The sequence below is a fragment of the Euprymna scolopes genome, chromosome 33 (genome assembly GCF_053919585.1).
Source record: "Euprymna scolopes isolate OS-2025 chromosome 33, ASM5391958v1, whole genome shotgun sequence".
Classification (NCBI taxonomy): domain Eukaryota; kingdom Metazoa; phylum Mollusca; class Cephalopoda; order Sepiida; family Sepiolidae; genus Euprymna; species Euprymna scolopes.
This window is the reverse complement of record NC_136514.1, coordinates 88,103,770-88,131,035: the sequence shown is the minus strand read 5'-3', so window position 1 is coordinate 88,131,035 and position 27,266 is coordinate 88,103,770. Positions and strand designations below refer to the sequence as shown.

Genomic DNA, 27,266 nt, shown 5'->3' with positions numbered 1-27,266 from the left:
CATTTTATTTAAATTATAATGGAGATACAAAAGGAATATCTTTAAAAATAATAATAATATATATATACTCACGACTAAAATACAAGTTTTATTTTGGTGTCTTTAACTGCACCCCCCCTCCTTTATGAATCTAGAATTCAAGTGATTCGTGTATATAAATTCTCATCAGCCCAAAGTTGTGGGAATATTGTCCTACTACACATACTAATAGCTAATGATCTTACTAGTGCTGGGACGATTCCAATATTTTTCATATCTTCATACAAATGACAATGAATATTGACAATAATTTGACAAAAGTTTTGTCCTTTATAAACAGTCTCCTCATCAGCAAAAGTGTGTGTGTGGGGGGGGGGAGCAGTTAGAGACACCAAAATAAAACTAGCATTTTAGTCGTGAGTAAGGCAGATATTCTTTTTTTTTTTATCTCCATTATAAAATCTGTTTCAATTTGAGTCAGTCCATCTTTTGGCATGCTGTTATTTTTTGTCTTTATAAAAGACTAGCGGGGTGGGGGATACCCGGCGTTACCCGGGTGTTTGGAGGTGTGTGTGGTTTTGAGTAAATCAAAACTCGGGGGGGGGGGGTAAAAGAAAAAAGAAAAAGTTTTGGTAGGTGAGTATGAGGATCGAACCCGAACCCTTGTGGCGAAGTTGGAAATTAAAGTGTGAAAAAAAAAACGTGCGACGTTAACCATTGGACCACCACAACACACAATGGAGACATGTTTGAAAAGTGATTTATTTATATTTATGTCTCGGAAGTAGAGTGAAAAGCACATCTTATTTTTCTTTTATTAATATTATTTTTTTCCTTGTACACATTTTTGTGAATTATTCCATGGATTTCTGCCTTTGGGTTATTATGGACCATCTTCTTCCAATTACGGGATTTCCTTGGATTTTACTTGTACAGATGGAAATTCTTTTAACTTTCTTGAACTTTTACATTTGGATTTTACCGTCACTAGATTTTTTATCTTCCACCAGACTATCCATTCGTGTGTAATTACCTTTTTCTTCACCATATTCGCTCTGCTTCACTTTTTTTGTTTACAAGTAAGATCTTTGACTTACTTGTTGTTTCATCAAATACTTCTGCATGCAAAATCCGATCCCACATTTTGCTAATTCCCACCCTCTGATGAGAAGAAAAGTATTTTTTTGAAACTCCGCGGATTAAGGACTATCCATTTATCTAGTGTTTCCTTTTCAGATTAAATATGTTTTTAACTCATTTCAAACTGTTTTTTAACATATTTTATTAACTGTTTGCTCATATTATAAGCTCTATTTCCTATTTGGTTTTATCAAGCTTTTATATCTGGCTGGGATAATTTTATAAATATTAATTCTTTAATATTTATAATTTACTTTAATTTTACCATCTTGGATCATTTTGGTAAATTTAATTGTAATTTTTATTTTATATATATATATTCAATAAAATAAAAAGCTATAGCAAACATCTAAATGACTACTTTAAACACAGTTCCTGATTTCAAAAAAAGAAAAACTAAAAGATTCATCTGCCTTACTTTTAATGCTAGGTTTATTTATGGTGTCTTTTAAATTCAATAAAAATCCTCCTAAATTTGCTGATGAGGAGACCGTGCTTACCAAAATAACTATATATAATTGTTCTACACAACTTCATGTATACCACAAATAAAAAGCACAGATTTCCGAAACGATCGTACAGATAATTGACTTTGCTGTTGTTCCTTCTTATGAAACTGATTTTTAATTTAATTAAAATTTGATTTTTAAATTTAAAAAATTTTTTTTTAATTTTTAAATTGAAAATCACTTTACTTAATATTGAATTAGCTCTAGGACATTTAACTATCGAGCTTATCATATATCTAAATTACAACGAGCATTTCCTGTATTTTAATTAAACTAGTAATTTCACTGTTACATTAAAATACACTTAACTCTTTAGACTATTATTCTAATCTCCTTTAAATTTATATATATATATATATATATATATATATATATATATATGTCTCCTTTATGTTCTTCTAAAGTGTCACATTTCTACCCAAATGATATTAAATGTTGGTATGGTATTTGGTACAACCCAAAGATGCTATTGTCCAATCAAAAACAATAAAGATGATGCTGGAGAAATAGATGAGGAGTCGGTAGAGAAAATGTCCGACTTAAACTTCTGAAATTTAAAAATGTCTTTTTTTTTTTCTCTTTACTATGCAGAAACTGGATGGTTATTCGACCAAACAATGCCTTTCTTTCTCAAAGACAAGAACCCAAAATGGCTCTCATCCAACCGAATGTCGAGGACGAAAAATATTTACAAATAGATGCGCCAGGAATGATTCCGCTTTTCTTACCGAAAACGATGGAATCGGTTAGTACGTCAGAAATACGAAATTGTAGGTAAGTATGTTGTGCATAATTTGTTAAGTCATAAAATAGGCGGATATTCAAATTTTAGCAAAATTAACTGAATTTAATTTTTTTTTTTTTTTTTTTTTTTAATCGATTTATTTATTTTTAAACTTATCAATTAAGTTATAATTTTCAGTATTATTTTGATTGCCATATAGCATTATTTACCAAGAAGTCCTCGACTGAAGTAATGAATTAAAGATTGTCTCTTACAATGTGATTTTATTATTTGTATTGAACTATGTAGCACAATATTACTTTCTGAGTATTTATTAGAACTTATTGATTTATCTGATTTGGGTCGGTTTTATATTTAAAATACAATGAACATTGTTTTCATAGAAATGTTTATAAACTCATATTTGCTGCATGTTATTGGCTTTTTCTGTTCCTCCCCAAATTTGTATTTTGTGCTCTTCAAAGAAATATTAGATTTATCAAAATTTTTTATTTTTTTATTTTTTATTACATTTTCACCCCAAACAAGGCAAATTGCCACTTTGGTGTAGGGGGCTACTATCAGGGGCAACAACTACTGGGGTACTATGTAGGGATTTGGGCAGCAAGATGTCGGTTCACGTTACACTTGAACTTCTGCACGTCAGTACTGTTGGGGAAGCAGGGACCTGGAATGGAATTCCAGAGTTTAGCGGTTCTGGGGAAGAAACTATTGGAGTAAAAAGATCTTTTACATCTAGGGATCTTTACAGTGTGGGGGTGGGATTTCGCAGCCTGTCGGGTTTGTCGAGGGTGCTCACGTCGTGGGGGCACAAGTGATTGCAGTTCATCAGAGCATTCACCACTAAAATACTTGTAGAAAAGGCAGAGGGATGCAACATTTCGTCGATGGGACAGAGGCTGAAGCTTAGATGCCATTTCAGGGCCTATTAGGTTTGCGACTCTCTTTTGAACCTTGTCAAGGAGCGAAAGACTAGTAGCAGATGCACCAGCCCAGATGTGACAGCAATACTCCATACATGGGCGAATGGTGGCCTTATAGAGGTACAGGATACTTTCGGGTGTTTGTAGTTTTCTAGCACGGTAGAGAGAGCCCACCTTTCTTGCAGCAGCCCTGGCAATGTCTTCAATGTAATTGTTCCAACTCATGTTTCCTGCGAACGTTAGGCCAAGCAGTTTGAAAGATGTACTCTCAGATAAAGAGTCGTTGGCCATTACTATAGGTGGTAGAGAGGGTTTCTTGTAATTATTGAATATATTTGTTGTTTAAATATGTTTCTTATTTTGTGGAATTTCCACGGGTCCTGCTTGTATAAATAGTTATATAAGACGTGAGTTCAATTTGAAACAAATTATTTCAAATATAGAGATATAAGACCACATAGTGCTATAAATAGCAGAATATAAAAATCTAGAATTCAAGCCGTTCATATATAAATTCTCATCAACCCAAATATATATACAGTACAATGGGAACTGTTTTCTTTTAATATTATTAATATATGTACTAGTAATTTAAAATAAACTTTGCTCTTTAGACTCCAGGTCTAATTCTCTTTAAAAATAATAATAATAATATATATATATATACACACGACTAAAATGCTAGTTTTATTTTGGTGTCCTTAACCCCCCCCCCGCCTTTATAAATCTAGAATTCAAGTGATTCATGTATATAAATGTGGGAATATTGTCCTACTACACATACTAATAATAATCTTACTAGTGCTGGGACGATTCCAATATTTTTCATATCTTCATACTAATGACAATGAATATTGACAGTAATTTGACAAAAGTTTTGTCCTTCATAAACAGTCTCCTCATCAGCAAAAGTGTGTGTGTGTGGGGGGGGGAGCAATATTGAATAAAATGATTCATAATTTTGAATTAAAAATCAGTTTCAAAAGAAAAACAAACAAAATCCACTAGATTGTACGATCGTTTCGGAAACGGTGTTCATTTTATTTAAATTATAATGGAGATAAAAAAGGAATATCTGCCTTACTCACGACTAAAATGCTAGTTTTATTTTGGTGTATTTAACTCCCCCCCCCTTTATAAATCTAGAATTCAAGTGATTCGTGTATATAAATTCTCATCAGCCCAAAGTTGTGGGAATATTGTCCTACTACACATACTAATAGCTAATGATCTTACTAGTGCTGGGACGATTCCAATATTTTTCATATCTTCATACTAATGACAATAAATATTGACAATAATTTGACAAAAGTTTTGTCCTTTATAAACAGTCTCCTCATCAGCAAAAATAGGGGGTAGACATCAAAATAAAACTAGCATTTTAGTCGTGAGTAAGCCAGATATTTTTTTTTTTTATCTCCATTATAAAATCTGTTTGAATTTCAGTCCGTCCATCTTTTTTTTTTTTTTTTTTTTTTTTTTATTACATTTTCACCCCAAACAAGGCACATTGCCACTTTGGTGTAGGGGGCTACTATCAGGGGAAACATCAACTGGGGCACTATGTAGGGATTAGGGCAGCGAGATGTTGGTTCACGTTGCACTTGAACTTATGCATGTCAGTACAGTTGGGGAAGCAGTGACCTGGAATGGAATTCCAAAGTCTAGCAGTTCTGGGGAAGAAACTACTGGAGTAGAACGATTTTTTACATCTAGGGATCTCTACAGTGTGGGGGTGGGATTTTGCAGCTTGTCGGGTCTGTCGAGGGTGTTCACGTCGTGGGGGCACAAGTGCTTGCAGTTCTTCAGAGCATTCACCATTATAATACTTGTAGAACAGGCAGAGGGATGCAACGTTTCGACGATGGGACAGAGGCTGAAGTTTTGATGCCAGTTTAGGGCCTATCAGATTTGCGACTCTCTTTTGAACCCTGTCAAGGAGAGAGAGACTGGTAGCCGATGCACCGGCCCAAATATGACAGCAATACTCCATACATGGGCGAATAGTGGCCTTATAGAGGTACAGGATACTTTCGGGTGTTAGAAGTTTTCTAGCACGGTAGAGAGAGCCCACCTTCCTCGCAGCGGCCCTGGCAATGCCCTCGATGTAATTGTTCCAGCTCATGTTTCCTGTGAACGTTAGGCCAAGGAGCTTGAAAGACGTACTCTCAGCTAAAGAGTTGTTGGCCATTGCTATAGGTGGTAGAGAAGGTTTCCTGTAATTATTGAATGAAACCAGTTTTGTCTTGGTGGCATTGAACGTTACCATCCATTTTTGTCCCCATTCCACTACTGATTTGAGGTCATCCTCTAGTGTTTCTGCCATTACTTTAGATATATGTTCATTTGTTTTCCTGTCGTGCCTGCTATAGAGTGTGGTGTCATCAGCATATATACCCATCTCAGAGGCAATTTTATCGGGGAGGTCATTTATGAATATCAGGAACAGCAGAGGACCAAGGATAGATCCCTGGGGCACTCCGGTATTTATATTATATTGTTTAGACGTACGACCGTCGAGGACAACCTGGATTTTTCTCTTATCTAAGAAGGATTTAATTATGTTAAGTATTCTACCAGTGATACCGTAAGATCTAATCTTCCTGAGGAGACCCTCATGCCATACCCTGTCAAAAGCCTTAGATATATCTAGAGCTACCGCTCTGCCCTCTCCCGCTTTGTCCAGTGAATGGTATATGCGTTCAGAGATTACAGTGAGGATGTCTGCCGTGGAACGGGCTTGTCTAAATCCATATTGATGGTCGGTCAGAAGTTTAGCATCTGTAAGGTGCTGGACTAGAGCATGGTTAATTAAGGTCTCAAATATTTTGGCAAAAAGTGGGAGGAGGCTAATAGGGCGATAATTTAATGGGTCAGTTCTTTCGCCAGAATTCTTGAATACTGGTACCACAGAAGCAGTTTTCCAGCAGCTCGGAAAGCAAGATTCATGAAGGCATTTGTTGTAGAGTTTGGAGAGAACTGGAGCTACTTCGGCTGAGCACTTTTTTAATAGCACAGCTGGGATGAGGTCGGGTCCACATGCTTTGGAAGTGTCAAGGTTTTTTATGATAGCATGCACCTGAGCAGGGGTGATTTCCAGATCGTCTAGCTTGGCGTCTGTCCGCATAGGAAAGTCAGGTAGGGGGTGGTTTAAAGGGTCCAGTGTAGAGTTGGAGGCAAACCGACTGGCAAGCATGTTAGCCTTCTCGGTTGCTGAGCAAAGAACCTCGTGATTGTTGGTTAGTGGGGGAATCGTTGATTGCCCATTATTTACTACACTGTTGTAGATTTTCCAGAAGTCACGAGTTCCTAATTTTTGTGCTTCGATGCGTTTTTTAGTGGTTTCCGTAAATTCCCTCTTAGCTGTCGCTATTTCTTTCTTAACGTTACTTCTAGCTTCTATGTACTTTTGTCTGTTTGAACTGGACTTATGTCGGTTAAACCTTCGGAATGCATGCTGCCTTTGAGCAATGGCAGTTGCGCAAGTCGAAGTAAACCATTGGGGAGAGTGGGGCTTGCTATAGAATTTCCGCATGGGAACATGCGCTTCGATTGCAGTTTTGAACCATTCAGTGGTCTCAGTTGCACACTGTTCAGCAGGAAGAGAAAAAATATTTCCCCATGGGGCGTCTCTGATAAGATCTCTGATAGCTTCCCAGTCAGCCTTTTTATAATATCTCGTTGTTTTGAGCACTGGCTCTTCAGTTTTGGGTCTAGAGTTTAGGGCGATTTCAACCATTATTACCGCATGATCAGCGTTCCCAAGTGGGCTGTCGGATTTCGTTACACAATCATCAGGAATTGTGGTCAAAAACAGATCTAATAGTGATGCGTGTTGTTCTTCCTGATCAGGGAAGCGGGTTGGAAAAGTAACAATTTGCGATAGGGAGTGAGATACAGAGAAGCTATGAGTTGCGCTGCCTGCTGCATCTGTATAAGTAGAGAATCCAAGCCAGTTTTTGTGATGGACATTAAAGTCACCAAATACATGTACTTGGGCGCTAGTGTCGAAGGAGAGTGCTGTGTCTATGCTGTCAGATACTTTGTTTATTATGGTGCAGTCTTGGGTCGAAGGAGAGCGGTAGAGAAAGTAAAAGTAGCTAATGTTGTGTTGCATGATTAGTCTAAAGCACATAAAGGCTTGATCATCCGTTTCTAGGTTTGTTTCTCTAGTCAGGGGAAGGGTATTACGAATGTAAACTCCAAGTCCGTGCATATGTCTGTCAGAGTCCTTACGGCAGAGTGGGAGATATCCAGGCATGTTAAAGTAGTTAGAGGGTATGGAGGAGTGTAGGTTAGTCTCACTTAGTGCTAAGATATCCGGGGTATTTGTTAGGAGAAATGCTTCAACATCAGCTAAATTAGTTCTAAGCCCACGGATATTTGTGAATGCAAGCCTCAAGGGAGGAGGCAAGTTGAATTTGTTTGACCCTAAGCCTGGTTTAAGCTTATTTTTAGATTGTACTGTCATCATGTTTTTTAACGAGTTTCAGTTGGGTTAGGGGAAGCCAAACAGGAGGTTATGCAGAATATCACACATGCATCACAAGTAGACCATCAGCTGACCCACCATCAACTAGGACTGTGGCCTCAGGAAAGCCCACTGGGGATGAGTGCAGGGTCCCTTTCCATGCGCGCCATGGCACTGCAAACATCCCGATATTATTCAACTGTTGATGGAGCAGCTGCTCTAAGCGCTACCAAAGAGTTAGGGCACCTGTACTACCAGTCGGAAACAGCAGCCAGTAACTGTCAATCCGGTACCCTCAACCCATCAGAGGAAGGTCAACCCAATCTAATTGCTCAGGCATATGTGGTACTCAAGCATTCTCAAATGCCCAGCTTTAGGGGTGGGGTGTGTCGGGAGTGGGGGAAACGGCGTTCATTGCCCTAGACAAGAAACAAGATCTACCAATGGGTGTTTCTGTCGAATCACTGATAGTATCTCTGCGCCTGACTAATAGGCAAAGAAGGAGTGTGGAAGCCGGGCGATAGGCAGGACCTATCTACTCCTTAAGCAATTTAGGTATTGCAAACCGGTAATTTGTTTGAGTCACCAGCTCTAGGAAGGCTGTCATCCAAGACTGAAGAGGCCTCCCTCCTCTTTGGTTTAGTTTCAGAGTTTTCCTTCTCCTAGACGGATGATCTGAGAAGATCTACTGGGTCCGTCACCACTGAGAGGGTTTGCTCCGCGCCTGGGTTCTAATCCAGGTATTTCTGCGACCCCGCATGGTTAGATAATGTTATTGGGTTAGTTTGTAGAGGTTATATCTGCTAAATAGTTACACTCCTCAAAGTGGATTAGGGATATTGTTATTTCATTGTTACTGGATAAAGGGGTTGAGTAGAGCTCATGCAGTGTAAGCAACTATGATTGTAAGGAGGCTTGTTAGGAGATAGTGTGGTTAGAGGCTTTCATTTTTGTTTATGAATATTTTTTTCTCATTTTTTTTTCCTTTTTTATTTTTTTTATTTTTTTTATTTTATTTTATTTATTTTTTTTTTTTTATCCATGTGAGCTTGGGTCTAGTATAATATTTAAGTGTGAGTAGGAGTTAAGAATTGAACTATGAGTTGTGCCAAAACTATATTTTAGATGATATCAGGGCATGAGATGCGAGTGCAATATAGTATGGGTAAAACAGTAAGTTTTGAGTCATGTGTAATTTGATAAATAGATATATGGGCTGGTTTTAGTAGGTGCGAATAAAGTTGGAGGTACAAGGTGAGTTTCTATTATTGAGAGAAGATGTTTGCAGCTTTCAAGTAAAAGTTATGGACATTTAGCATAGCAAGGAGCATTGGTTCAGTTTCGTATTAGCGTTGCAAAGATATCTAAGAGGGGACAGTTGTGTAATGCAGTGCGGTGTGCTTTGCTTCCGAGTACATACTTTAGCTGTTTAATCCCAACTGGAATAGGAATGAACTCCAATGCATGTCTAGAGGGTAGAATTGTATAGATGTTTAGTGATGACTAAGCAGTTAGCATGTGAGAGTCAGGGGCTGGAAGTTAAGGATTCCAGTACAAAACGGAGTGAAATGTAGGAGTTAAGTGGCGGTTTGGTGGGAATGAGCAGATTGTTAGCCTTCAAGGGATAGGAGTTATTAGTTTACAAGAAACAGATCAAGGATTTAGAGTGGCAGGTAAGTTTTTTTTTTTTTTGCGCATGCAGGCTAGACAGAGGTAATCGTTTTGGCATGCTGTTATGTTTTGTCTTTATAAAAGATAGACTCGCATTTAGGTAAAAATGCACTTTTGTATAAACAATTGAATTCATTCAAAACGTATCGCAAAAACAATAACAACTAAAATAACATCTACGTAAATCGCGATATATCCAAACAGTCGTGCGAGATGGCCCAGTGGTAAAAGATAGGACAGCCTCCTTAGTGGTTAATCCAAGGTTCGGGTCCCTGACTATCAGGCGGATAACGTCAGCCCAGATAAAACGTTTACCTCCAGCACCCTTGCTAGTGACATGGCTACAAGGATAGACATAGAAACAGAAAATTTCCGCCATCTCTGCCAACTGTTCACGCAAAATACTGCCAACCTAGAAACAGCTTTTTCTTCTCCCTTTGTCAGAAAAATCGCTCATTAAAAAATGAGGACTGAGGGACAAATAAAGAGAAGTGAGAGTAACGAGAGCTGCCGATACACATACTAATAGTTAAGACGATTCCAATATTTTTCCTGCCTTCATACTAAATTCCTGATCCCAATACAATTACTGGTTCTGATTCTTCATAAATCTTTAATATTTAACCATAGAATAATTTTTCCCTGATTACCATAAAACACATTAAATGTGCATATATTTTCTTTAAAATAAATAAAAACTCGGATGAGAGGTGATCCATATATTTTATTTTTACTGGTACTTTCAAATCAATAAATATTATTTTATTATTATTATTATCAGCAGTGGAAGATTCTGTTTTAAACAAAATCAAATTAAAAGAGAATTACAGGAATCGTTTTGGCATCGGAAAACAGACACAGATTTTTCCAATACCGATACCTTAAAAAGTTCTAGTTTTTCCGATTCTGATTCCAATTAATCGTCCCAACACTAAATCTTAGTCTTAGACTAACTGTAACCCAACTGTGGAATTCTGTTTTGAAAGCTCTAAGCCACTGAATAAGTTAATTTCCAGAAAGCCTTACAAAATAAAACGGTTTGCATTTAAGTAATTGTAGTAAAGCTACACTTGTGTTTATTATGTTGGAATTTTTTTTGTACCAATAATGGTGCATCACCCCTGTTTACATTTATTTTTGTTTATCTGGTTCTTATATATGATTTTTTGTATTTCATATCCTTTATGATTTTTAGTTTTGTATATTTTGGATTTGTACGAAACTCCCTTTAATTTGAGAAAAGGAAAATGCTAGCTCTGTAATGACGTCACGAGCCCAGCGCGAGATTCTTTCTCTTTTGAAATTCCGCTGACATGGAGATTGAACGTTGTTTCATTGCCCAGTGCTGAGAATGGAATTTTGACGAGCATTCTTCAAAGAAAACCCCGGCAAGAATACCCGTATATGTGAAAATTATGAAAACTATCTACGTGATTACGGTTTTGCACATATTTTAGGAGTGAAATTATTTTAAAGAAAATACCTTTTTTACATGACAAAGAATTTTGGAATCTCCTATCCGGACAAGATACGAGGTCTTGCTTCTGAAATTCATCTGTGTGTCTACGGTTTGCACGCAAGCATGGAGGGAGAGAAAATTCTAAAAGGACTTTAAACAAAAAAAAAAAGAAAAAGGCACATGCCTAACTGGCTTTCAATTTGTGAGTACGCTCCTAAAATTTGTTTCATATGCGAGTGTGATTAGGAGATACTATTTTGAATATCATTATTGAATTCGTTAATGGATACACACATCTTTATAAGAACCAGTGTTGTTATTTTTTTCATAATATGTTACCTTGGCGTTTCATAAGTTTAATGCCCGCAAAGGGAAAAATTTGCAACTTATTATTGTAAATAAAATTTCTTCTTCGTTTCAAATCAAGACCTTTATATTTCATTCTTTACCCCCTCCCCCTCTTTTATTCCATGCTGTCATTTTTTTTTTCATGTCAGTTACTTTAGCATTGAATTTATCTGAAAGCAAGATAAATTCCGACAATTATTAATAACAATATTATCGTATGTAAAAAAAAACAAAAACATGTGACGTTTTTCTATCTACCTGAATTTGAATAAACATATATGTATACAGTCCTAGTAAAAAATCCTGGGAACATATACCCGAACGAACAGTTGGGAATGACAGCTACACTATTCACTATGACTACATAATCCCTACTGCTACATATCTAGAAAATGCAGCTGTTAAACCAGATATAGTGATTTGGGACAGAGCAAACAAAAAGCGACCGTAATAGAGGTCAGTGTATCCAATGATACAGGGCTTAACAGAGTTGAGAGGGAAAAGATAACAAAGTATCAAAGTATGATATGAAACGAAATTGGAAATTAAAAGACGTTTCAATTATACCAGTCATCATAGGAGCAACTGGGCTTATGGAAAAGAACTTTAAAAAGTACATAGCAAGCATAACCGGTGAACCAAGTGCAAGTGAAATACAAACGATTGCACTGAAAGGGACGGCTAGAATCCTGAAAAGATCTCTTGGTTGGACTCACTAAAATAGGGGTAAATGTCAGACATCTGGTTGGATGTCCCATCCCCTAGAAGAAAAAGTTTAAGAAAAATGAAAAAAAAAAAGTCAAAATCGTAAGACCACTTTAGAAAGTAAGCGTTTATGCATAATATCGAATTTTTAATCAAACAAATGGTTGAAACCATTGCCAAAAGGGAAAATATGATGGAAAAAAAATGAAATCTGCTGCATTCGAAATCTTAACCCTGATCTAATAATTATTTTTTAAAAACAAACATTTTCACCTGGTCAAAATGATAAGACCACTTTAATAAAATCGGCTAGTTTTGAAAAAATGAATACGAAAAGCTTTCTATGTTACTAAAAGCATTCATTTTTTTCCATCATATTTTCCCTTTTGGCAATGGTTTCAACCATTTGTTTGATTAAAAATTTGATAATATGCGTAAATGCTTACTTTCTTAAGTGGTCTTATGATTTTGACCAGGACTGTATATATATATATATATATATATATATATATATATATATATATATATATATATATATATAAAAGGGAAAATTATTCCCAACTCGCATTTAGGTAAAAATGCACTTTCGTAAATGATTGAATTCATTCAAAACATATCGCTAAAACCAAAACAAAACAACATCTAAGTAAATCGCGATATATACAGACAGTTGGCGAGATGGTCCAGGGGTAAGGGTTTAGGTTCATTACCGTTGGGTCTCGATTTCGAATCTCGCTAGATACAGCCACTCTGATGAGTCGTAGATGACGAAACACGTGTCAGTGAATAATTACATTTTAAAAATAATATATATATACTGCTCCCCATGTGGCGGGTACTAAATTGGTTAAAAGGGAAAATTATTCCCAACTCGCATTTAGGTAAAAATGCACTTTCGTAAATAATTGAATTCATTCAAAACATATCGCTAAAACCAAAACAAAACAGATCTCTCTCTCTCTCTCTCTCTCTCATATATATATATATATATATATATATATATATATATATATATATATATATATATTATCCATATACAGTACTGTTTTGCTGTTTCCCAGCTCATCAGTGCGGCTAGACAAGCAACTACCTCAAGCCAGGATCGAAACCCAAGTGCCCATATGACAGTCAGAGCTTCTAACCGTTGCGCTATTCGGCTGCTGCTATGTAGGCAGTGAATTAACAATGTTTTGACATTGCCCACAGTACCTAAGCTCAATTTGTTTACACAAAGAGCAGCACTTCATATGCTAATGGTAATTTGTATATCACTTCCCAATATGCTCAACCCAAGATAGGGAGTATTATATATATATATATATATCCATATACAGTACTGTTTCGCTGTTTCACAGCTCATGCAAAGCTCTTAACAAATAAACAAATGGAGCACTGTGTGAGTGGCGGTCAATGTTTGTATATTGTTAGATGTCATAGCTAGTGGTCAGATAGTGGACAGAGCTAACTATCAACTCGATGGTTGTTGTTTCAATTCTGTGTTTGGGGTGTGTGTTGATCTAGCCATGCTGAAGAGCTGTGAAACAGCAAAACAGTCTCTGTGAATAACTATATACATGTCATAACAGCACACATTATGCAGTTTTTAATTTTTGAGATGAGGTATGAATGTTTGTATTGTTTTGGTTGTTCGGACAATTATTCTCTGCTTAGACATCCCACGCGTGTTTTCGTGGGATGATGTTAAAATATAGAAGAAAGATTGAGGATTAGGAAACTCAAGGAAGCAGCACATATGGTGGATAGCAACATCTTTAATCATATTTGGAATTGATTAATTACAAATTTATATGGGGAAAATAAGAGGAAATAACAAAAAAATACGCCCAGCCCAAGGGAGATAATCCCCCTCCCCCCAAAAAATCTTTTTTTCTTAGAGTCGCCTCCCTTTCACTGTTTTCTAAAATAAAAATAAAAAAATTACAAAAACACGTGTGGGATGTCTATCCACGGTTTCGTAAAACTTTTTTTTTTCACTAATATTGACAACTAGCATAAGGATTCAGTTAAAATTTCTTGCTTTACAGAGCTAACCCCTTTTCCTTAATTGAATAAAACATGAATTTCACACCCGATGAAGATTGTAGGTTTCAACGACCGAAACGTGCCAATAACACCCAGGATGAGAATAATTGTCCTAACAATTAAAACAATACAAACAAACCGGACTTTATTTTAACAACTAATGAGATTTAATGTGGTTGTAGCAAGACAAGTTTTTGCTGTAAGTGCAGCGTCTCTTTTATGTAGAGAAAAGAAAACAAAATTTATTTATTTTTTTTTTAAACAGTGATCACCACTTATCAAGGCCCGGAAGCCACTCAGGGATAAGGGTTATTGCAAGTACATTACGTTAGTGTGGAGATTTGATGAAGTGTTTACTTAAGGGGGCGGTTCATTAGGAATTTGTTAACGTTGGACTTGAACACATCCAAGTTGTAGTCCGGTGGGAAGCAGGCAGATGGAACAGAGTTCCACAAGCGTGCAGTTCTAAAAAAGAAGCTTTGTTCATGGAATCCGCGTTTTGATTTAGGCACAGATATAGAGTGGGGGAAACTTTTGACAGTGGATTCAGCTAGACGGGTGTTTTTTGTGAAAGATTGGCGAGGGAGGACCAGAGATTGGAGTTCAGATGAGCACCTGCCATGGAAATAATGATAAAACAAGGATAGGCTCGCAACGTCTCTTCTGTGGGAGAGAGGTTGCAGGGTAGAGAAAAGGGCATCCCCCACTAGCTTTCGAAGACGATTTTGTACTCTGTCAAGACAGGAAAGATACATCTTTAAAATATTACTATTACCATAAAATTATTGATCCAGCCACTTGGAGCATTACAAAAGTATTGTTAAGGATTAACAATTCGACATTTGCAGTATTTAAGAGAAACAAAGCTAAAAAAAAAAAGAAAAAAATGTCTCCATCTTAATAATTTTTCTACACAAAATAAGTATTTTCGAAAAAAGAAAATTAAGCAAAATTTATTATTTAGATTTTATAGAGATTCCTTTGATTTGTCCATCCACAAACTGAATCGACATATTTTATTTTCAATACATCTAAGCATCATGATTCCATTGTTCAACTTGTCATGCATAAGTTTGAAATTGAATCTGTTGCGATATGTGTTGCATGTTTGATGAATGCAACAATGGCGATAATCGTATATGTCTCGAAACTGAAAATGTTTATATATGCGCAAAACTCAGATTAATGTGTCTCCACAAATCAAACATGTCTAAAAAAAATATTCGTTTTTTTTTTTGTTTTTTTTTACTTTGCTGCAGTGTATGGGGAACAGCGATATGTGGACAAGACTGTGGGGACGAAGCTGCCAGTTGGATGAACAAGTTTCTCGAAAAAGATCAGTATCGAATGGTTGTTTCTACAGATCAACTTGAAAAGAGAGACGTCAAACTTCATGGAGGAACTCCGGCGGACGATTGTCAGGTAAAAAAAAAAAACTTTAAATCTTTACTTGATGATTGGTACAGCTTTTTGTTCGAAATTTTCCGCCCATTTATGTAAGCAGCTGGAAAAGGCCAGTTCCACAAAGGAACTGGTGTCCAAATCAAAATGAAAAAGGAATAAAAAGAACAAACTTGCTTTTAATTTTTACTAAATGACTAGCAAGGAGACCCAGCGTTGCCTGGGATAGAATGATCAACAAATATTTCACATACCCATATTTTTATCATCATCGAAATTGGTAAAATCGCCCATTTTTCAATCAAATCAATTGATTACCTGCTCTAGTCGGGGACCCATCATGGTGCACCAAGAGGAAGCTTCATATGCCTCTCGCAGTGAGTAAGTTCGCAATATATTGCAGTCTACATTGCACTGTAGAGAACCTACTGCTGATTTTATAAAATTCTCTTTTATATATAATGGCTTGCATTAAAGTTTAAAATGCAAAAGTCAAGTATCGTGGTTCAATTGTGCTCTAAACAGAAACATTTATTTCAAATGTGCCCTTGTCATGTGAAAGAACCTACTGTTGATTTTATATGTGCTTCTAGTTTGAAAATTGATTTCAGTGGAGTTTTAAAGTTGTGTTGTGTCCCACCTACAATCTTTTGAGTCCGCTTCAATAATCTTGATAATACACACGTCCGTTCGCATAATGCCGTCTTTCAACTCACAAGTCGTTCCTTTTCTCGCTTCCTTTATGCATCTAATTTGCATAGAGTTTGCGTTACTCTCACGTGATCATCATCATGGAATGGGGACAAAAATGGATGGTCACGTTCAATGCCGCCAAGACAAAACTGGTTTCATTCAATAATTACAAGAAACCTTCTCTACCACCTATAGCAATGGCCAACGACTCTTTATCTGAGAGTACGTCTCTCAAGCTCCTTGGCCTAACGTTCACAGGAAACATGAGTTGGAACAATTACATCGATAGCATTGCCAGGGCCGCTGCGAGGAAGGTGGGCTCTCTCTACCGTGCTAGAAAACTACTAACACCCGAAAGTATCCTGTACCTCTACAAGGCCACTATTCGCCCATGTATGGAGTATTGCTGTCATATTTGGGCTGATGCATCTGCTACTAGTCTCTCGCTCCTTAACAGGGTTCAAAAGAGAGTCGCAAATCTGATAGGCCCTAAACTGGCATCTAAGCTTTAGCCTCTGTCCCATCGTCGAAACGTTGCATCCCTCTGCCTGTTCTACAAGTATTATAATGGTGAATGCTCTGATGAACTGCAAGCACTTGTGCCCCCATGACGTAAACACCCCCGACAGACCCGACAAGCTGCAAAATCCCACCCCCACACTGTAGAGATCCCTAGATGTAAAAGATCTTTCTACTCCAGTAGTTTCTTCCCCAGAACCGCTAGACTCTGGAATTCCATTCCAGGTCACTGCTTCCCCAACTGTACTGACATGCATAAGTTCAAGTGCAATGTGAACCAATATCTTGCTGCCCAAATCCCTACATAGTACCCCAGTAGATGTTTCCCCTGATAGTAGCCCCCTACATCAAAGTGGCAATGTGCCTTGTTTGGGGTGAAAATGTAATTAAAAAAAAATAAATAAATAAATAAAAAATACAATAGTAACATTGCCATTTCAGCATCTTATTTTTTTTTTAAATATTTTTCTTTTATTTAAAAATTTTTTTTTAAGCAAATGAAAATGACACCCACACTAGTTGGGTAAGCTACGGTTTTCCCTACAGTGCTTTATAATTGGATATCTAAAAAATGCATTTCAAATAAAAACACTTATGTAATTGTTGAATTTAGTTAAAATTCCAGAAATTATGTAAAATGATAGATTAGAAAAATAATTACAAAAAGAAGAAATGACAAACTGACTTATCTCCCTTGTTTTCAGTTAACCTCCCCCCTTCATAATTTTCAAGAAAAAATAATTTTGACGTAAGTCCAGTACAAATAAACAAAGTGTATAGAAGATAGAAATAATTGTAGGAATAAAATAGCGACAGTTAAGAGGAGACATACCAGAAGTAGCAGAAAACATATCGAGTTGCAGAAATTAGGAACTCAAGATTTCTGGAAAATTTACAACAATGTAGCAGATATCAAACTATCAACAATTCCTCCACTTTCCAACAACCTTGAGGTTGTCTGCATGCAACCAAGAAGGCTAACCTGCTTGCTCGACAGTTTGCCTCCAGCTCCGCTTTGGACCCAGCAAACCACTCCTTCCCAGATTTTCCTTTGCGGACAGAAACCACATTAGATGATCTGGAAATCGGCCCTTCTTAAATTCATGATATAAAAAACCTGGGCACTTCAAAGGCATGTGGGCATGATCTCATGCCAGCTATACTATTAGAAAAAAAAAAAATGCTCCGCTCAGGTTCCTCAGTTTTCTCCAAACTCTACAACAAATACCTAATCAAATCTTGCTTTCCTCACTGCTGGAAAATTGCTTCTGTAGCACCAGTTTAAAAGAATTCTGGCGAAAGAACTTTTTTTTTTTTTTTTTTTTTACATAGGCATCACCACTTATCAAGGCCAAGAGGCCACTCAAGGATAAGGGTTAAAGAGTGTACAGTAGACATTGGACAATATAGTAATTATTAGTAATGAAAATTTGATAAATTTGATAACTTATATAGAACGGCTCATCAAGAACTTATTTACGTTAGACTTGAACACAACCATATTGCAGTCAGCCGGAAAGCAGGAAAACGGAAGACAATTTCACAGGCGTGCAGTTCTTACCTATTAAATTATTGCCCCATTAGTCTTCCCTATCTCTTTGCCAAAGTCTTGGAGTCCTTAATTAATCAAACACTAGTCAACCACTTCATAGATACTAAACTTCTTTCTGATCAACAGTATGGATTTAGATGAGCCCAGTCTACTGCAGATATCCTGACCATAATCTTTGAACATATGCCACACACTGGATAAAGCAAGAAAGGCAGGGTAGTAGCCCTAGATATATCTAAAGCCTTTGACAAGGTATGGCACGATGGTCTTCTAATGAAAATGAAATCATATGGTATTACTGGACGAAGACTTATCATAATTAAATTTTTCGTGAGTAAAAAAAAATTCAAGATTGTTCTTGATGGTCATGCATCAAAAACATGATATAAAAGCGGGTGTGGCTAGGGGGTCGGTCCTTGGACTTTTATTATTCCTCATATTCATAAATGACCTCCGTGGTAAAGTTGACTCTGAGATATTTGGTATATCTGCTGATGAAACCACACTCTATAACAGACATAAGGGGAAAACGAATGAACACATTTAAGAAAATGGCTAAAACCTTAGAAGAAGACGTTCAGTCTGTAATGGAATGAAGATATAAATGGATGGTAAGACTAAGTTAATGATGCACTACCTGAAAGCTCTATGCTCAAACTTCTCGGCTTAACATTCACAGACAACATGATTTGAAACAAATACATTGAAGTCATTGCCAAGGCTGCTGCAAAGAAAGTGTTACAATAGTTTTGACTATAATGGGGTATGATCCCGCACAGTTGGGAGATTCTGTTTATAAATGATGTTACTAGGAACTGACGAATCAAATTAATTCACGTTCTGCTACCAACCAATCAGAAACCAGAATTGCTCCATAAATATTAAACCTTTCTGTAGCAATTTCCCATACGTTTTCTCCGTGTCAACACGAGAAGAATCTTTTGCTCTGTGGATTCCAACTTGAGAACTGTCTACTGCAAACCAGTCACCTTCCAGGACTTGTGTAGAACAACGAACCATCGGAAACTGCTCCATCTACTGCAAACCAGTCACTTCCCAGGACTTGTGTAGAACAACGAACCATCGGAAACTGTTCTGTCTACTGCAAACCAGTCACCTCCCAGGACTTGTGTAGAACAACGAACCATCGGAAACTGTTCTGTCTACTGCAAACCAGTCACATCCATGGACTTGTGTAGAACAACGAACCATCGGAAACTGTTTTGTCTCCTGCAAACCAGTCACCTCCCAGGACTTGTGTAGAACAACGAACCATCGGAAACTGTTCTGAAACTAAACATAGCTTACACTTCTAGAGAAAGTTATTTACGCCTGAGAGTATTCTGTGCCTTTACAAGGCCACCATTTTCTCATGGATTGGTGCATCTGCTGATAGATTTTCTCACTCCTAGACATAAATACTCCTGAGTAACCTGACAAAAAAAAGAGTTGACAACCTTAATAGCTCCTGTACTGCCAACCAAACTCTCAATCTCTGTCCCATCGAGGAAATATTGCATTGAGTATTTTAATCGAAAGTGCTTTGACAAACTCCGAACCTTTGTAATTCCTTGACATAAATACTCCTGAGTAACCTGACACGCAGCAAAACTCCTACCCTTACACTGTAGAGATCCTGGAAAGCCTTCTGCTCTAATAGTTTCTTCCTCAAACTGCTGGACTTTGAAATTCCCTCCCGGATTGCTGCTTCGTTGACTGTACTGCCGTGCAGAAGTTCAAGTGTAATCTGAACAGACATCTTGTTGCTCAACTTCCTACATAGTATCCCTGCAAATTTGGTCCTAAATAGAAACCCCTTACATCTAAATGGTAATATGCCTTGTCTGGAGTAAAAAAAAAAAGTAGTTAAAAGAAAAAAATTACAAAACAAAATTTTCTATTTTGACCCATTCCGTATGACAAACTGACTTATCTCCCTTGTTTACAATTAACATCCATGATTTCAAATTAGTAAATGGCTGATTAAAAATATGATAATGTTTTTTTTTTCATTTAAAAAAAAAATCAAATCTTTTACTCCATCAATACATAAAATTCAGGCAAACTGACTTATCTCCCTTGTTTTCAGTTAACTTCTGCAATTTCAAATTAGAAAATAAGTGGATTGAGAATATGTCATAATAAGCAATTTTTTTTTTTTTTTTTTTTTAAATAATTCTAGCAATCATTTTCCGTAATTTTTTTTATAATTTTTTTTTTTTTCTACTAATTTCGACATGACAGGTCAGTACTATTGTTGGGACGATTAATCAGAAATCGGAAAAATCGAAAGATTTGGGGTATTGGAATCGGTATTGGAATCAAAAAAATTAATGCCTACTTTCTAATGCGAAAACAATTCTCTAAATTGTCTTTTTATTTGATTTTGTTTAATCCAAAATCTTCCATTACTAGTAATAATGATAAAATAATCAATAATTATTGATTTTAAAATAACCAATAAAACTAAAATCGATAGATCATCCTTCACAAGTGTAACTTTACATTTAGGAAAATATCTGCATATTTGACATGTACTTTTACGAAAATCGGAAGAAATAACAACTTTATAGTTAAATATCTAGAGATTTAAAAGAATCAGAATCGGTAATTGTATCGGAATCTGGAAAAATATTGGAATCACCCATCACTAATCAGTATATAATGTTTTACTTAAAAATGCATTGTTTGACATCTGTGGGGATTCATGAAGAAAGTAATAAACTCCCAACTGGATATTTACTCGTTGGCTGTGACAGACCCATCCAGTCAAAAAGAAAAAAATAATAAAAATTAATTAGCCAATGGGAGCAGGGCATGATAAAAATAAAATTTAACAACCAACGTGTCTGTGCAAGCCAGTAAGAGATAAAAAACCAGAATTTTTGTAAACTAACAAGAAGAGAAACAAGACACAGGTGCAGTCAAGCATGAAGTCACCTGCTTTCACTGTTAAAGCCAGCAAACACTCCTCTTTGTGACTGGTACTCAACTAACAAAAAGAAACAAGGGATAAGTACTCTTTATGAACATTCTCCTTTTTTCTCCAACTCTTAAGTTTGTATTATTTTGAAAGGTGACGACATGTAAAAATGAACTTTTTTTGAACATGCACAGTCAATCTAGTCTTTTGTTGTTTATAAAAGTTATTCGAACCTTTAAATGTTTAAACTTGATCTTTACAGACCAACGGAATAACTGTTTTAAACTTGATTGTTACAGACCAACGGAATAGCTGTTTTAAACTTGATTTTTTTTTTTTTTTTTTACACAGAGATCACCACTTATCAAGGCCCGGAAGCCACTCAGGGATAAGGGTTATTGCAAGTACATTACGTTAGTGAGGAGATTTGATGAAATGTTTACTTAAGGGGGCGGTTCATTAGGAATTTGTTAACATTAGACTTGAAGACATCCAAGTTGTAGTCCGGAGGGAAGCAGGCAGACGGAACAGAGTTCCACAGGCGTGCAGTTCTAAGAAAGAAGCTTTGTTCATGAAATCCGCGTTTTGATTTAGGCACAGATATAGAGTGGGGGGATTGTAACAGATAAATGGAATAGCTATTTTAAACTTAATTGTTAAAGTTATTTAAATGTTCATAGTTTGTCTTGTATTAAATGGAGTTTCTATTTTTTTTTTGTTATACACAAACTATTCATCTGATTATAATGTACAAGTACCAGATTTTTTCATTTTTCTTTTTTTTTTCTTTCCAATAATGATTTTCTTTTGTTACAACTTTTCAGTGCATCTATCAAGATAGTGCTCCATTCAACATACTCTCGCAAGCATCGATCGACAACGTGAATAGCAAAGTTGAAAAATCCGTCAGTGAAAAAAATTTCCGACCAAATATTTTAGTTGAAGGTTGTGTGGAATTTGCTGAGGTGAGTGCAACTTTTTTTTTATTTTTTTAATTTCATTTTTATGGCAGTACCAGCTAAGTGCTCCATCAACACACGCTCCTGGGTTCGTTACTATCGCTTACAACTGTTTATATGGGTCCTATCTCATAATATGTAGGATTTGGGAACGCGGGTCGTCTCTAGATTAATTTACGTCGACTTTTATGAGATTCGCACTATTTCGCTATGTCGCCTGTTTGTCCTGCATTTAAGTATATATACAGTGAAAAACGTTGGGTTCTCGGCTTTCGCTCTGCTTTCCCCCTTCCCATCATCATCTGGGGGAAGTGAAAACTAAAAATAACGATCCCGCGATGACCTCATTTAGCGTCTTCCTGTCAATCAAACCTCTTTTAGCTTTGTAAGCTTTAACTTAACACGCTAATCAATTACTCTCACTCGTGGTCGAGACCATTAAGTAGATGGCGTTGGCTTCCATGTCAAGGCTTCCGGGTTCAATCCCTCCTCCCGACCAAACGTTTTTTTTTATTACTTTGCTTATTCTTTAGTTTACCCCCCACCCCCCATACACAGGTTTATTTATGCCATTTTTTTTCCGTTTTGGATTTTTTTTTTTTACATCATCTTTTTTATAATATTTAAGCAGGATTATTAATTACCCCCCCCCCCCCCCTCCATACACACACCTACAAACACCCGGCCAACGCCGGGTACCCCCTCCCCCCCGCTAGTCTATATATATAAAAGGCAAAATGTGTGTGATCATTTCGTGTATGTCTTCAAAAGGCTTCTTTCGCACGCGCTCCTGGGGTCGTTACTATCGCTTAAAACTGTGTATATAGGTCCTATATAATAATATCTAGGAATTAGAAAAGCGCGTGGCGTATAGATTTATTTACGTCGATTTTTACAAAATTACTGCTATTTTGGCTTCTCGCGTGTTGATTGGGCTTTTTAGTATAAATATGTGAAACTAAACTCAAACGACGTCTTCTCGGCATTGCGCTGGGAAAAACGTCCAGAAGCAATCAGCTTTGATCAGACACCCCTCCCCAACATCTGTTGGGGAAAGAAACAGTTAAATTTGGGTAAACAAACCCAAAGGCTGTGTGACTTTTATTTGACCTTTTTATTGCACACGCCTGTTTTTATAGTTAAATAACCTGCTTAACATTGTCTGTTGTCGCTGTGGGTCAATGGTTAACGTAGCAGGGTTTTTGTTTTCACACATTAATTTCTAACTCAAGGGTACGGGTTCGATTCTCATACTTACCTACCAAAACATTTATTTTATTATTTAACCCCCCCCCCCCCCCCGGAGTTTTGATTTACCTCAAGACACCCGGGCATCGCCGGGTACACCCCGCTAGTATATATATAAAAGCGAAAATTTGTGTGTGTGCGCATTTTTTCTGTATGTCCGCCAAAGGCGTTTTTTCCGCTGCTTCTCGGCCTGTTTGCTCATTCTTATAACTTTTTGTATGCTACACAGATTATAATATCTAACAATTACAATAGGTGGTCGTAAAAATATTTTATTTTGTCCGCTTATATACAACGACGACAAAAGTATTCTAGTAAAAAATATAATTAATTTATAACTTAAAATATTGCAGCATTAAGAATTTTTTTAATCTATATATATATAAAAGTGAACGTGTCTGTGTGTCTACATTTCCCTACACAATAACTCTGTCAATTTTTAGTCTACAGACTCAAAATTTGATATACAGGATACTGAGATTTTGGAAAATCTACGTGATTGGTTTTTGGACAGAAATTTGGCTGTTAAGGGGTTCAACGACTTGACCATTGAGAACTCTACCAAACTCCTGATAATTTGGAGTCTAAACACTTGAAATTTTAGATATAGGTTCCTTGGACATGGATCTAACTTAATAACTTGATTTGACCCCAAAACAAATGTTAAGGGGTCATAATAGGGGTCAAAGTTAAAAAAATTGACCGTTTTTTTTTTTTTGGTCAGTATACACCTCCAAACACCTGGGCAACGCCGGCCACCCATGCTAGTTCAATTTATAAGATTGTATAATCAGTTTTTAATGCTGCAATATTTTAAAATATCATATTTTAGTGTATTTTATGACTGGAGGAAGTAAGTAATATATAAAGAGATGGTAAAAAAATTATCAGCTTTGCATGTATATATATATATATATATATATATATATATATATATATATATATATATATATATATATATATAGTTGGGCTGTATATCAAACTGATGGTGAAAGTAAAACCCTGAAAAATATATATAAAATAGAACAACCTCAGCTTTATAATCACATGATCGGTTTATCTGTTTATTGATTTGCAAAAGAACATTTTATTAATTAACTATTTGGTCTTAAGTGTAATTTAATCAACATGTTAAGTTTATATCGTTTTTAAATTTTGTTTTTTACACAATCAGGATACGTGGGGAGAAATTAAGATTGGAAATGATGTATTATTTCATTATTTGGAACCTTGTGGAAGGTGAGTATTTTTTTTTTTTTACTATTTCCATTAAAACATTTTTTACTATTTCCCATTAAAAATATTTTTTTTTACTATTTCCCATTAAAACATTTTTTACTATTTCCCATTAAAAACATTTTTTACTATTTCCCAATAAAAATATTTTTTTACTCTTTCCCATTAAAAATATTTTTTACTATTTCCCATTAAAAATATTTTTTTTACTATTTCCCATTAAAAATATTTTTTTACTATTTACCATTAAAAATATTTTTTTACTATTTACCATTAAAAATATTTTTTACTATTTCCCATTAAAAATATTTTTTTTACTATTTCCCATTAAAAATATTTTTTTACTATTTCCCATTAAAAATATTTTTTTACTATTTCCCATTAAAAATATTTTTTACTATTTCCCATTAAAAATATTTTTTACTATTTCCCATTAAAAATATTTTTTACTATTTCCCATTAAAAATATTTTTTACTATTTCCCATTAAAAATATTTTTTACTATTTCCCATTAAAATATTTTTTACTATATCCCATTAAAAACATTTTTTTTACTATATCCCATTAAAAACATTTTTTTTACTATTTCCCATTAAAAACATTTTTACTATTTCCCATTAAAACATTTTTTACTATTTCCCATTAAAACATTTTTTTTACTATTTCCCATTAAAAATATTTTTTACTATTTCCCATTAAAATATTTTTTACTATATCCCATTAAAAACATTTTTTTTACTATTTCCCATTAAAAACATTTTTACTATTTCCCATTAAAAATATTTTTTTACTATTTCCCATTAAAACAGTTTTTACTATTTCCCATTAAAACATTTTTTACTATTTCCCATTAAAAATGTTTTTTACTATTTACCATTAAAAATATTTTTTTACTATTTACCATTAAAAATATTTTTTTACTATTTACCATTAAAAATATTTTTTACTAATTCCCATTAAAAATATTTTTTACTATTTCCCATTAAAAACATGTTTTACTATTTCCCATTAAAAACATTTTTTTACTATTTCTCATTTAAAATTTTTATGTAAACTTCTGACATGTTTACAAATGACCAAGCTGTGACACAAGTATGACGTCATAGTGAGATTGATAAGGAAAAGAAAAGCTGAGAAGAGGAAACGCAATTGTTGGTGTGACGGCGTCTTTTTAAGTATATGTCGACATGACAGTTTTAAAAAAATTTTTTTTAATCATATGACGGCTCGACAAGGACTTATAAACAAGATGCAGGACTCGTTTATCCTTCAAACTTTTAACTGTTAATTGAGCTGAGAAGATTACCAGGAATGCAATCATATTGTCACTGGCTTGGAAAATATGTGTCAGGTGGTGTGGAAACGATCAATAATAAATGCTTTTTTTGTTTTAATCTTGAGACTTTCATCGTGACCATCGTCATAGATGGCCTGTCAGCTGAAAAATGATGTCATCACCATAGGTCCTAGCAAGCAAGAAAAGTGGAACACAGACTGTCGATAATACACAGCGTAACTTCCACGTAAAAGAAAAATTATTTGTTGTTTTTATTTGCTTTTTGTTTTAATTTTTTTTATTTTCATTGTTTTCTTTCTTTTTTTTTTTTTGTTTTCTTGTTTTGATTTTTGGTTGCTTTTTTTTGTTTGATTTTTTTTTAGTTTTTGTTTTTGTTTATTTTTTGTAGTTTGTTTTTCCTTTTTTTTTCTTATTTTTTGTTTTTGTTTTTGTTTATTTTTGTAGTTTTTTTTCCTTTTTTTTTTTTAGTTTTTGTTTTTGTTTATTTTTGTAGTTTGTTTTTCCTTTTTTTTTCTTATTTTTTGTTTTTGTTTTTGTTTATTTTTGTAGTTTTTTTTTCCTTTTTTTTTCTTATTTTTTGTTTTTGTTTATTTTTGTAGTTTTTTTTTCCTTTTTTTTTTTTTTTAGTTTTTGTTTTTGTTTATTTTTGTAGTTTGTTTTTCCTTTTTTTTTTTTTTAGTTTTTGTTTTTGTTTATTTTTGTAGTTTGTTTTTCCTTTTTTTTTTCTTATTTTTTGTTTCTGTTTAAGCACAATTCGTATAAATACATTTTTGCATTGATAAAATATCAGTTTTTTATTTCCTCCAATTTACTTGGTGCAGCGGATAAAGGCATTGATTAACAATCAGTTCTAAATGACAGTATGTTTCTGGATTTGAGATGAGGATTAATAATTCGTATTATTTGGATTATTTGGACTACTGTTCTCATCTTGAGTGTTACTCTCAAAACGTTTTGGCCAATGTAACTTCCGCCTTTCTTCAGGTATATCTGAGATCTGACCCAATTGACCCCCAAAGAATATTTATTTTTCAGCACAAGAATTCTTTTTTAAAGTGTTTTCTTACCATTTAAATCAATTCAATCTGATTTGTGTCGTTTCCTGTTCCGTAGGTGTTTGCTTCCGACTGTCGATCCAGAAAAAGGAGTGAAGGATCCTAAACGAGAACCTTATGAAACCTTAAAGAAGTAAGAGATTTTTAAAAACTTTTTGAATTAAATGTTTTAAAAAAAAACAATTTTTAACCATATAATTTTATTATAATGATGCAACCATTTAATTTTAAAGATTCTGAATTTTATGCATTTTGTGCAGATTCTGAATTTTATGCATTTTGTGCAGATTCTGCATTTTATGCACTTTGTGCAGATTCTGCATTTTATGCATTTTGTGCAGATTCTGCACTTTATGCATTTTGTGAAGATTCTGCATTTTGTGAAGATTC

At 35.0% G+C, this 27,266-nt stretch overlaps 1 protein-coding gene across 1 annotated transcript in view; it reads left to right on the top strand.

The window, feature by feature from the left end:
- LOC145258335 (mitochondrial amidoxime reducing component 2-like) overlaps positions 1 to 27,266 on the top strand; it is a 46,440-nt gene that overhangs the window by 18,274 nt on the left and 900 nt on the right. The window contains exons 2-6 of the mRNA XM_080116500.1: positions 2,220 to 2,402; positions 15,253 to 15,415; positions 21,906 to 22,046; positions 24,463 to 24,527; positions 26,935 to 27,009. Coding sequence (XP_079972626.1) covers positions 2,220 to 2,402; positions 15,253 to 15,415; positions 21,906 to 22,046; positions 24,463 to 24,527; positions 26,935 to 27,009 — 627 coding nt within the window. The remainder of the gene's footprint in view (positions 1 to 2,219; positions 2,403 to 15,252; positions 15,416 to 21,905; positions 22,047 to 24,462; positions 24,528 to 26,934; positions 27,010 to 27,266) is intronic.